This window comes from Pteropus alecto, unplaced genomic scaffold, assembly GCF_000325575.1.
Source record: "Pteropus alecto unplaced genomic scaffold, ASM32557v1 scaffold246, whole genome shotgun sequence".
Taxonomy (NCBI): Eukaryota; Metazoa; Chordata; class Mammalia; order Chiroptera; family Pteropodidae; genus Pteropus; species Pteropus alecto.
The window spans coordinates 1,556,131-1,568,435 of NW_006437742.1; the positions used below are offsets into that span (position 1 = coordinate 1,556,131).

General features: G+C 35.9%; 2 protein-coding genes across 6 annotated transcripts in view; both read left to right on the forward strand.

The window, feature by feature from the left end:
* NUP62CL (nucleoporin 62 C-terminal like) overlaps positions 1 to 5,549 on the forward strand; it is a 66,252-nt gene extending 60,703 nt beyond the window's left edge. For 2 of the 3 annotated variants that reach the window (XM_015591646.2, XM_015591644.2), the window contains one exon: positions 4,615 to 5,549. In XM_015591646.2, the coding sequence (XP_015447132.1) occupies positions 4,615 to 4,709 (95 nt within the window). In that variant the 3' untranslated portion in view covers positions 4,710 to 5,549. The remainder of the gene's footprint in view (positions 1 to 4,614) is intronic. The other variant, XM_015591645.2, reaches the window with a different exon arrangement.
* Positions 5,550 to 9,278: 3,729 nt separating this feature from the next.
* The window catches only part of RBM41 (RNA binding motif protein 41), a 58,253-nt gene continuing 55,226 nt past the window's right edge, over positions 9,279 to 12,305 (forward strand). For 2 of the 3 annotated variants that reach the window (XM_015591656.2, XM_006914791.2), the window contains exon 1: positions 9,571 to 9,702. In XM_015591656.2, coding sequence (XP_015447142.1) covers positions 9,695 to 9,702 — 8 coding nt within the window. In that variant the 5' untranslated portion in view covers positions 9,571 to 9,694. Of the gene's footprint in view, positions 9,331 to 9,568; positions 9,703 to 12,305 lie in introns of those variants that run through there. The other variant, XM_025048885.1, reaches the window with a different exon arrangement.

Consider the following 12,305-nt stretch of genomic DNA (forward strand, 5'->3'; position numbering starts at 1 on the left):
TTATAGAAAACAGTATGAAGGTTCCTCAAAAAACTAAGAATTGATCTACCATATGATCCAGCAATCCCTCTACTGGGTATTTACCCCAAAGACTTGAAAACCCATATCCGAAAAGATATTTGCACAATGATGTTCATAGCAGCATTATTCACAGTGGTCAGGACATGGAAGCAACTGAAGTGTCCTACGATAGATGATTGGCTAAGGAAGCTGTGGTACACATATACAATGGAATATTGTTTAGCCATAAGAAGAGATGAAATACTGCAATTTGCGACAACCTGGATGGACCTCGAGATAATCATCCTAAGTGAAATAAGCCAGACAGAAAAAAGTTGAAAATCACATGATATCACTTATATGTGGGATATAAACCTAAAAGCAACAAAGGAACAGGACAAATAAACAGAGACTCATGGACATGGACTATAGATTAGTGGTTACCATAAGGTAGGGAATTGGGGAGGAGGAGGGAGGTAGACGAGGTAAAGGGGGTCAAACATAGGGGAGTAAGGGGAGGGTGAAGTGGATAAAGGGGATCAAATATATGGTAACTGAAGGAACCTGGACTTTGGGTGGTAAACACAGAATAGAATGTATAGATGTCAAATGATAACGTACAACTGAAAATTATATAATTGTATTAACCAATGTTACCCCAATAAACTTAATTTTTAAAAGTTTTTTTTTTTAAAAAGCACTCTTAGATGAGAGTCTGAAAATATAAGTCCTGGTATCGATTTCATTAACTTTGGGCTTTGGTGACATTGTATGAGAGTCAAGAAGTCAAAGTTGATTCCTAGGTTTATAAACTGGTATCTTGGGTGTTGCTTTTAACCTTTACAAGAAATTCAAGAGAAATACTTGAATAATTTACATTTACAACATGCTGGTTACTCAATAAATTCTTTAGCTCTGTGCTACTACAATTCCAGAGCTGCACACTTCCCCACAATCCCTTTAGAGTCTACTGCGCAGAGTTCATGGACTTGAAGTTCGCGGCTTGTCACCCAGAGCCTGTCAGCATTTATTGTACAATATTGCAGTTATATATTTACATGTCTGTCTCCCTTACTAGAATTTGAGCTCCTTGATGATAGAGATTGTCTTAGTTATTTCTGTATCGTCAGAATTTAACAATGTCTGACTTGAACTTGGAGGTCAATATACTTTTTAAAAAATTTGTCCCCAACAGGTAGATAGATGATAGCACACTATACTCAGCTTTTTATGGAAAAAGAGATACATAGCTAATAGAAAGGTATACATGAATATTGTTCCATGCTATTAAATATTCTACATTTTAATAGCTGCTAAAAATTTTCCATTATATGGTTATATCATAGTTTATTTAACTATTACTTCGTTGTTAGGTATTGGTTAATAGTCAGGTATTGGTTTCCAATTCTTTGCTATTTTAAATTGTGCTACAGTGAGCCTAAATGTGGCTCAGCTTTAGGGTACATCCATAGTTATTGGACATAGATAAAATTTTTAGAAGTTAAAATGCTGAATTTGGGGTAATGTCTGTTTAAAGGTTTTTGATGTATTATTCCAAGTAAGTTGTACCAATTTGTATTGTCACCACTGATTCACTAGGATACCCATTTTTCTGTACTCCTTCTACTACTACTTATAGCATCATCACTACCACCATCATTATCATTCCCTGCTAAAGTTTATAGGTAAAAATGCTATTTCCCTAGTTTTGTTGCATTCCTCTGGTTACTTATGAGGTTGAGTATTTTAAAAATGTTTGTAAACCGTTTATATTTCATTTTCAAAGTTACTTATTTGTATCTTTTTACCATTCCTTTCCAAGATATTTTTCTTTTACTGCCCCAATTGTTTTTCTAGGAGAATAAGAGGTGTACTATAGAAACGTTTATGAAAGTACATTGTTTCTTTTGACATAATTTAATATCATCTAATAATATTTATATGTATAACTTAAAAATAATTATAGTAGCAAGCAATATTTGACTTTAATGACCAAATCGCTTATATTTGTAACTTTCTATGAAAGTCTTTTAATCTGTACTTAAAATATTTGCAAGTAGGCTAAGGTAAAGAAAATTGTTATCCCTTAAAGTGAATGGGGCTGGCTGGAAGCAATTTTACCAGAATCTTTTTTTTTGGTGGAGTGCAGAGGCAGTCATTTTTAAGAAATCTTTAAAAAATTTACAAGGTGTTAATTGGTTAAGTCAACATCTTAACCAATGGCTGTTTAACTAAAGCTATAGAGCTGTGCAAACATCACACAATCCATTTTTAGGACATTTCATTACCCTAGAAAGTTCTTTCTTGCCTGTTTGTGGGTAATTGCCATTTCTACTTCAAATGCCATGCAGCTACTTCCTGTATTTATAGAGAGTTTATATAAATGGAATCATCTGATGTGTGGCATTTTGTGTCTGGCTTCATGTTTTCAAGGTTCATCTATGTTGTTTATTTCAGTATTTTATTCCTTTTTATTGCTGTGTAGCATTTCAGAGTATAGACTGGACCACATTTTGCTCATCCATTTATCAGTTGGTTGACATTTGTGTTTTATTTTCCAAAACAGTTTTAGCTCTTAGATTCAGGTCAATAATCAACCTTGAGTTGATTTTTATACATAGTTAGAAGTAAGGCTTCAACTTCATTTACAAGTAGATATCTAGTTTTCCCCACACCATTTGTTGAAAAAGACTATGCTTTCCTCCACTGAATTGCCTGGCACCTTGTCAAAAATAAATTGACCATAAATATAAGGTTTTTGTTTCTGGACTTTCTTTCTTTCTGTCCCATTGATCTCTATGGCTATCCCATGCCAATACCACACTGTCTTGATTACTGTAGCTTTGTAGTAAGTTTTAAAATGGAGTAGTGTAATTATTACAACTTATTCTTCTTTTTCAAGATTGTTTTGGCTGTTCTGGGTCCTTTACCTTTCCATGTAAATTTTAAAGCTTGTCTATTTCTACAAAAATAGCCTGCTGGAATTTTCATAGAGATTACATTGAATTTGTAGATCAATTTGTGGAGAATTGCCACCTCAACACTATTGAGTCTTTCGATCTGTGAACATGGCATATCTCTCCATGTATTTAGATTTTTAGTTTCTGTTAGCAATGTTTTGTACTTTTCAGTGTACGGGTCTTATACTTAATTTGGTAGGTTTATTCCTAAGTGTTTAAATTCTTTTTGATACTATCGTGAATAGACTTTTTTTCTTAATTTAATTTTCATATTGTTCAATACCATTATTTTCAATAATGTCAAAATGTATATGACATTTCCCCCAAAATGTTGACTGTTTAGTAGCATTTTACTTCTAATATGATATATAATTTAATAGGCCTGCAGGAACAAATCACTGATGCGTATCATGGGACTGGAACTCTGGGCAGTTAATTGCCTAGGTGCAATTTTGCCCTTAAAGAATGAAACTCCTAAAAACTTTAATGTTAATACAGAAATAGTCCTGGGAAGTCAATTTGAAGACATGACAAAATGTTTATAGTAAGGCTCTCTTAATAATGCTGACTTGCATTTCTTGACATTTTATTGATTCTTAATTGTTTTATAAATGTACTGCTTTGCATTTAGTATGTATCAATCAGCAAATTAAGTAGATTGTGCTTTTGTTGATTTTTCTGGCCTCAAGTTAATGGTTTGTTGTAGTGCTCATTTGTGCTTCTGTCACATTGAAAAATGTTATTTGGGCAGGGGATACTGCACCCTGCAGTTAGTTATTACAACAAAAAGGAGATGTGTTTTGCCAGGCTCAATGTATACTGTTTTTCTAGCTTTTCAGGAGACAAGTTATTTAAATCACTTGTTCGTAAGGTGTGATCTTGCAGTGCCTATATGTCATAAGATAAGATGCGGTATTACACTTTAGAAACTGAAAAATATTGGGGCCTTTCCACAGGTGGAAGAAAATTAAAGTGTATTATTTCATAGTTTTAGTTTTTCCCTCATAGTTTTTCGTAAATCTTTGGCACAATTTATTGCTTATCAAGTAGTGAGCATTAATGAACACTAGAACGAATGATCGAGTTTATTTGTGCATGTTGATTAAAAACACTCAGATTATCATGCTTACCTCAACAACTTATTTTTACTACAGAAAGTTACTCTTCTATATGTTAAAATTAATGGTACTTTGTGTTGCTCTACCTTCGAGCAAATTTAAGGACCACCAAGTTAAATAAATCATTAGAAAGGAGCAGAAATGTGGATATACTCATCGTACTAATTTGCTGATAGGCCAGCAAAGATCCACCAAAATCTGTACCCTCAATTTAATGACCACCCTCCATGGTGCTTTTAGGCTGTAATGTGTAAAAGGCAATTGACCCTTCTCTTCAACAAAACATAAATGTCAGATAGACCGCTATTTGCCTGAAAGCTGAGGAGAGCATATGAAGAACAGTTGTGTCCACTGTTTTCATAGTTTCCTAACAGATAGATAAATACTTTATTTCTTCTGTATTTTATAATACTTAAAACTGTAAAAATCAATATAAAAAGTTTTCTAAATCATATTTTGAAGGGAGAATGTAAGTTATTATGTTCTTGGGATTGTTTGACCTCAGATTAATGATGCATGACTTTTTCCCCCTATAGGCATGCTGCAAAGGAAGATAGAAGAGGTAACACAGGTTTTCAAGGATCTTCATTGCAAGGAGCAGGAACACAATATGAGCATTGCTTTTGATTGAATGACTGTATCTTCAGCATGTTGTTTTGGGGGTATATGTTACCTGCAAATTTCGATGATGTTAAATATGGTAGTTACAATTGTTATTTACTCTTTGGTTGCAATTAAGTGTGCATGTATTTAGGGTTTTTATTTCATTTAAATATTGTGCTGTTGGGAACTATGCTGTAGTTTGACTCAGTATTAGCAAATCAAAACTATATTAGCCCTTTTGTCTAGGCAGCACCTATTAGATGTTGACTCTGTATTTATAATCTGTATCTTACTCTCCTGGATCCCATAGCCTACCACCAGCATACATCATCATCTTTCTCACTCCGACAAGACCATAGACACATACTCGCCAAAATATAAATGCCAACTAGGCTTTGCTGGTTGCACGTTACATAATAGTGCTAGATACTGTAAATCTCTCTCTTAAAAGGAACTTGCTATCTAGTTTGAGATGTAATTAATGAATGCATGCCTGTATAAAAACAATGTCAACAATACAAAGAACTATGATATGAATTACTGAAAGTGTGCTATAGAAAGAAATTCAGAGACAGAAGGAAAAGTTGAGTTAGGTTTGAGACTTGAATTAAGTTATTTTTAAAAGGACAAGCTTCAAGCAATTTGTTTTTCGTTTTTTTGTTTTTTGTTTTTTGATGTACAGTTGTCCTGGTGTTTTACTTGATTTCAGCATATGGTTTATAGTTGTTTGTTTTTCTATATTTATGTTTTTCAAGAAAAAGCTATATTCTTACCTTGATCTCTTATTTCATGTTTCACTTAAGTCATAAATAAAGGTGATGTTCTAAAAAATAAAAGCATAACACCAAAATAAACTACTTGAATGTTTCTTAGTAATTAGTGCTTAGTTGCCCAGAATTATTGGGCTGAATTTCTCTGGTACTGGCTGCATATGACCACCCTGAGGGTTACATATTAAGGGAAGAAAATATATTTTTTGAAATGAGTATTAGTAATTTTCATAACCTTATGAGCGAACTAAATATCAGAACTTACAGGCCTCTTTTTTTCCTACCCAAACTTCTCAAAGTAGCAGCTTCTTATCAGGTAAGTTTTTGTTACCACTCAAAATTATAGAATATGAAAATAATCCAGAGACTATTTAATTTTATGGATGATTTCTGTAGATAAACAGCTTTTGAGTATAATCTTGAGTGATCTTTATTTTTTATTCCAATATTATTATTATACCCTAGAAGACATTTTCTCTATAGTTTTTAGAGCTCCAACTCCTGTAGTCTATGCATAAGTTAAGTTCCACATTCAGTAAATATATTGGAGGAAACACTGGATTTCATCCTGTCCCTGCTTAATTAACTAAACGATTTCATTTGGGCATTATCTTTGGCCTATTCATGAAAGGGTCGGATCATATTAAGGTTTTCCCAACTGAAAGAAATGAGTTTTCATTTCTCTGAAGTTTTAGGATTCCTTGATGTCCTTTCACTACCAGTAGGTGTTTACTGTAAAGTTCCTTTACTATAAAGTAAAATAAAGAAGAGGCTACAGTACTCATTGACTTCGTACTGGGAGTGTTCTAGTGTTTTTTCCAGAACATAGAAGAGGTGAGGGGATGGCAAGGGGCTTCCAGATCAATATAGCAACACTCAAAATGTACTGGTATATCTCAATGTACTGTCTGGAATCGGGAGCCTTGGACTAAATCTTCTCTAAGGTTCCTTCTGACTCTGGTTCAGCATGACATTGTTGAATAAATATTAATTAAAAGATGAGAAGTAACCTATTTTTGCCAATAATTTTAAGGCAACATTTATATTAGGTACTGGAATCTTGAGCCCCCCATAACCATGGTTGAAGTCCAGCTAAGATATTAGCTGAAGGAGAATTCTGAAATTTGTCACGTGGCACTTTCCCCGTGCTTATCTACTTTTTTTTGTTTTTTGTCCTTTGAAAAAGATGCAATATTTATTCTCTATAACAGCATTTATGCTATCTCATTTGGGAGCATATGAAAGACATGTACAATTGTTTAGACTTAATTAGACAAGTGATGCTATCCCTATTCAAGAGAAAATTTTCGTTTTAACATCTTCCATATCTGGAAATTATAATTACTTCGTAATATGTTAATCAGAAGTATGCTGTAAACTAAGTGCCTAAAAAAGACAAACTCTGAAAATATGTCTATGTTAAAGAAGAGCTTCTGGCTTAATTAAACTAACCTTGTTAAATTGTCAGAAAGACAAATGAGGCATGTTTTTTCAGTTTGTCATAAAATCTTCTAGGGGTGAAATTGTGAGATTACCTCATGATAATATCTCTGTGTAGAAATCTCAAAGCTTTTTATATACTGTCTGATATCCTTTTAAAGCAGGGAAAAGGATGCCGTGGGAAACAGAATAGCTATTATTTCACAGTTAATAAGTTTGGCAGAGCTAGAAATAGCCTGGTTTTCTAATGTAATGTTCCAAATGTTTGTCCCTGGGTACCTACCACTAGGGCTGACTACAGTCATACGCAGGTACATAGAGTACCTCCTTATGACCTTGCTTTCCAGTTGCAATTTAAACCTATGTGAGTGTGTCTTTTCAGCCTTTTATTCTCCACTCATCCCACCTAGTGGATTTGTAATGTAGTGTGTACCACTTCAGTACCAATAGGCTGTATATTTTATTACAAGTAGTATACAAGTCTGGTGTGATGCTCAGTGTAGTTTTTGCCACCTTCCCAGGGGACAGACACCAGCAACCTTGGTGTAGTTTTCCATTTCCTTATGACCAATGTGTCAATTGGACATTTTGGTTGAGCGGCAGAATTCAGCCCCACCACTATATAGGATTTGCTTGGTGCGGGCTATGATATGGCCCACACTAAAACTTCCCATGAGATTTTCAATCTGTTAAAAGTTCTCAGCATAGGAAGTACAATGTCTTCCAGTAGCTGCTCTTTGATTTTATCCTTTAACTTGAGCATGGCAATACAGCCAGTTTGAATAAGTCTGAACCTACTGGATAACTTTGGAATATTTGCTCATAGATGACCACCCTATTAAGTGATTTTAAAACCATACTTTTGTATAATTACTTTACAGTCACCCTATTCCAAGATATTATCCCCATTTTATGGATAAGGAAACTGGCCTAGACCAGTTAAAGAAACTTACTGAAACTCACATAGTCTTGTAACTTGCCAAAGCAAAAGTTCAAGTCCAGATTAACTACTATGCTATATTGTCTATTACTGTGGGAATTGAGAAATCCAAACATGGTGACCCCCAAACCCATGATCTTTTTCTTCTTTGGCTTTTTTTTATAATCTAAAAAGAGTTTCTTTTAATTTTTTTTAAATGGCTAAATATAATCACGTAGTTCAAAATTTAAAGGGTACAAAGATACACAGTGAAGAGTTTTTCCCACCCTTGTCCCTCACCATCCAGTTCCCCTCCCTGGAGGCACTCACTTACCACTTGTCTGTATGATTTTTCCAGAGGTATTTTATGCGTATAGAAGCAAACACATACACATAATTTCCCCCTTTTTTACTCAAATGGAAGCATACTACATACATAGATCTGTATGTTGCTATCGCACTAAATATATTTTAGAGATTTTCCAGTAGCAGTCCCTAAAGAATTTTGTCATTTTTGGGACTGCTGCATAGTTTTCTATTGAACGAATATCACATTCATGGATATTTAAGTGGTTTACAGTATTTTATTGTTATAAATAACATTGTAGTGAATATACACATGCACATACGTAATACATACATACTTGAGGGTGCATAGTATTGAGGATACCATTCATACATGTTGAACTGCTGTGCTGAAGGGAATGTGAATTTATGATTTCAGCTGTATCCTCAGGTTGCCTTCCATATAGGTACCAATTTACGAGAGTGCCTATTTTCTCACAATCTCAACAAAACAAGTGTGTTCTCAAACTTTGGACTTCTACCAATCTGGTAGGTGAAAATGTTATTTTAGTGTGCTTTTAAAAATAAGCTAATTTTTAGAATATTTTTAGATTCACTGAAAAGTTGCATAGTAGAATTCCTTATATCTCCACTCAGTTTCCCTAAGTGTTAACATCATAATATAACTGGTATATTTGTCACAGCTAATCAACCTTATTATTAACCTAAGTGTGTAGTTTATTCATATTTCCTTAGTTTTTACCTAGGGCCCTTTTTCTGTTCCAGGATACATTACAGTTCGTCATCGCTACGTCTTATTTGGTTCCTTTGACTATGACAGATTCTTAGACTTTCCATGTTTTTGATGACCTGGCCAGTTTTGAGTACAGGTTAAGTGTTTTACAGTCAGTGTACTTTGAAATTTCAACATTTCTCATGAGATTAAACCTCTTTCTTTTCATATACTTAAGGACATTTGTATTTCCATTTCTGGAAATTAAGAGTCCATGCTGTTGTTAATCGCTATGTTGTACCTCTCTCGATTCACCATAATTATCAATAACACGTTCACAGGCTTGAATACATATGGATTTCTGATTCTCCGGAAGTAAATGTAAGCCTCTGTTACAGATAGAGGAGAACCATTAGTGCAAGTGATGTCGTCAAACTCGTGTCTGATCATTCTGGCTACACTACGGAGGATGGACCAGAGGCTGGAAACAGCAGATAGCAACGTAAGTAAGTCCTTGAAAGAAGCAACAGGACTGATGGGGACACGTTCGAGGGAAATTGGAGGCGCCAGGATGTGGTGATACTGGATGAGAGAGTCAAGAAGTCAAAGGTGACTTCTAGGTTTATGAGCTGGATATTTTGGGTGTTGCCTTTAACCTCTACAAGACGTTCAGGAGAATTATTTGAAAAATTGACAACACACCGGATTCTCAATACGTATTTTCTCTTTCCGTTTTTTAGAGCTGCGCTACTACAATTCCCAGAATCCCGCACTCCACCACAATCCCCTGAGTCTGCCGCGCAGAGTCCTGGGACTTGAAGTCCACGGCTTATTTACACAAGTTGGAGAGAGGGGCCTGCGGAAACATGAAGAGGTAAGGACTTGTCTGAGAGCAGGCAGCGAAGGGAGCTCTGTTTTACCTTTTAACTTTTAATATGGCTTTTATTACTTTGTGTCGGGGTCTGTCACGTTCTCGGGATGCGGTTTCGTGAAAGTGGGAAGACAAAAGAAGAGGTTGAAGGGGGGATGGGCGAGACTGGCCTGCGGGGCGAAGTTCAGGAAGGGCTGCCGCCACCGCCACCGATTTCCGTAGGAATGCCCTTCCAGCCCAGGCATCTAGGTCGCGGCGCCGACCCAGGGAGCTTGACAGACGCCGTGGCTTCGTCCCGTTTCAGACGGACCCACCCAGGTAAAAAGGTCTTGGCCGACCGATGCCCAGCGCTAGAGGAACCCAGACCAGATCCTCCCGGTCCCCCTTACCTCCACCCTCTGCTCGGAAAGGGGCTCAGGGTGAGCGCCTTTATTTGCAGTGTTTTTGGATTAAAGAAGACTTGCTCGTGCCCCGAGAGCAAGTAGCGCTTTCGAATCTTAGTAAGCGAATGATACTTTGTTTCTACAAATTTAGAAGGCAAATACCAAACCTATTCGATATATCATGGGAAGGAGCAGCAGTGCTGCGAGCAGTTCCCCCTACTGGTTCGGCAGGAAATGGCAGCTTAAACTTAGCTGGACCCTGTTGAAAGCCAGAGCTTCCTAATTACTGACAGTACACAAAGCCTTTTGAAATGGTCCTCATTAAATTAGTTTTGTATTCACTCTGCATGTAGAATAATCGCTCTGGAATAGAGTGGTGTATTTAAAATTCTTGCTAATACTATGCTAACCTGCGCCGTCAGCTTCTGCATCTTTAAAAAAACTTTATGATTTTCCCTGCCTCAAAATTGACTTTTAAAACCTGTTTCTTATGATACAGCTCATACATGAAAAATAATGTATACATACAATTTAAAGAACAATAATAGACTCGTATCCACTACAAGCTTTAGAACTGGAACATTACCAGTACGTTAGAAGTCGCCAGTGTGCCCCTCCCCGATTGCTTCTCCTCCCTCCCTTCCCGCCTACGGGATCACTGTCCAGAATTTTGTGCTAATCGTTCTCTTGCTTTTTTAAGAAATAGTTTGACCACTTAGGAATATATCCCTAAACAAAATGTTGCTCGTTTTATCCATTTTTCAACTTTTGGACACATACTGTATGAATTTTTCTGTGACTTGCTTTTTTCACTAAACATTTCTTTTTGAGATTCACGTATACTGATGTATTCAGCTATGGTTTATTCATTTCAAAGCCTCTTTAAACTTAGCAAGAACTTTCAAAATTCTAAATAAAAAATAAAAATTAAGATGCTTAAAAGGGATTTTGTTTTTAAACCCTGGGCCTAAAGATATTTTAAAATTTTCCAAAATATGTTTAAGTCTTTGTAGAGCATGAGAATCTTGCTTGTAATTATGGGGGATACTTGTCTTAGGTTCCAGTAGTTAAGGGTCGTTTGTTAAGGAAGGTATTTTAATATTTATCTTCCTCATGGAGTTAGCTTGGTTTTTTTGTGTTTGTTTTTTATAAGCAGTCGTTGCCTACTTAAATGGTCCTGCTATTTTTTTTACACTAATAAGAGTTTTCAATTATTTAGGGTTAGTTAGCTCATGATAGCATTAGCTAGATTTCTACACAGTAGTGCCTAGGCTATAAAATATTATGACCCTTTTCACATTTGTTTCTATGCTCTCTCCTTTGGAGATCTTTTCCACAGCTACAGATCCTGACAATACAGATAACTTGAAATTTCCACGTTCAGCTTCAGACTCTCATCTATGCAACAGTTCTCCCATCTCTCACTTTTCTTTTAGCCAATATCACTTATACAGCCACTTCAGACTTAATATATCTTTGAAGTATTCCTGGTACTTTATGCTAGCGTTTCAGTTGGAATAGGTGGTTGACTCAACGTGGCTAAAACAATGACATGCCCTTTCCCAAACCATTTATTTCATCCAGAGCTTCCTCTTTCCTTCATTGGTATCAACATTCTCTCACTTTCACAGCTTGAAATTTGGGGGTTTATCTTTGACCCTTGTCCCTACCTTCAAAAGGCCTTACCCATCTTACTCTTCCTTTCTGTTTCCACTATTATCACTCCAGTTTGGACTTTCATCACCTTATGTTTGATAAATTTAAAGAGTTTTCCAACTAGTTCTTCTGGTTTCTTTCCTACTAATCCATGAGACATAACCACATTCGTTTTCCTAAATCACCACTTGCAATGCGTCACTTTAACTATCTAATAAATTACTTTGTAATACCTATACATTCAGGTCTAGGCCCCGTAGTTGGTATATTTAAGGCCTTCAGAATCTGAGTCTAATTACCCCTCCAAGATTATCTCTCAATCTTCCCATACATGAATGCCAGCTAAATTGAACTTCTCATTATCCCCTAGAACATCTCATACTTGCTCTCCCTGTTCTTTCCTTCATCACACCCAATACTTCAAATGCCAGTTTAACAGTTACTTTTCTAAAGTCTTCATTTACCACCCTAGCTCCCAATTATCTCTCTCTTCTGTGAACTCCTACGAATTCGGCATGTGCCTCTCTATATTGTTTTTCTCTTCATTTCCTCTCCCCCCCCACCTCC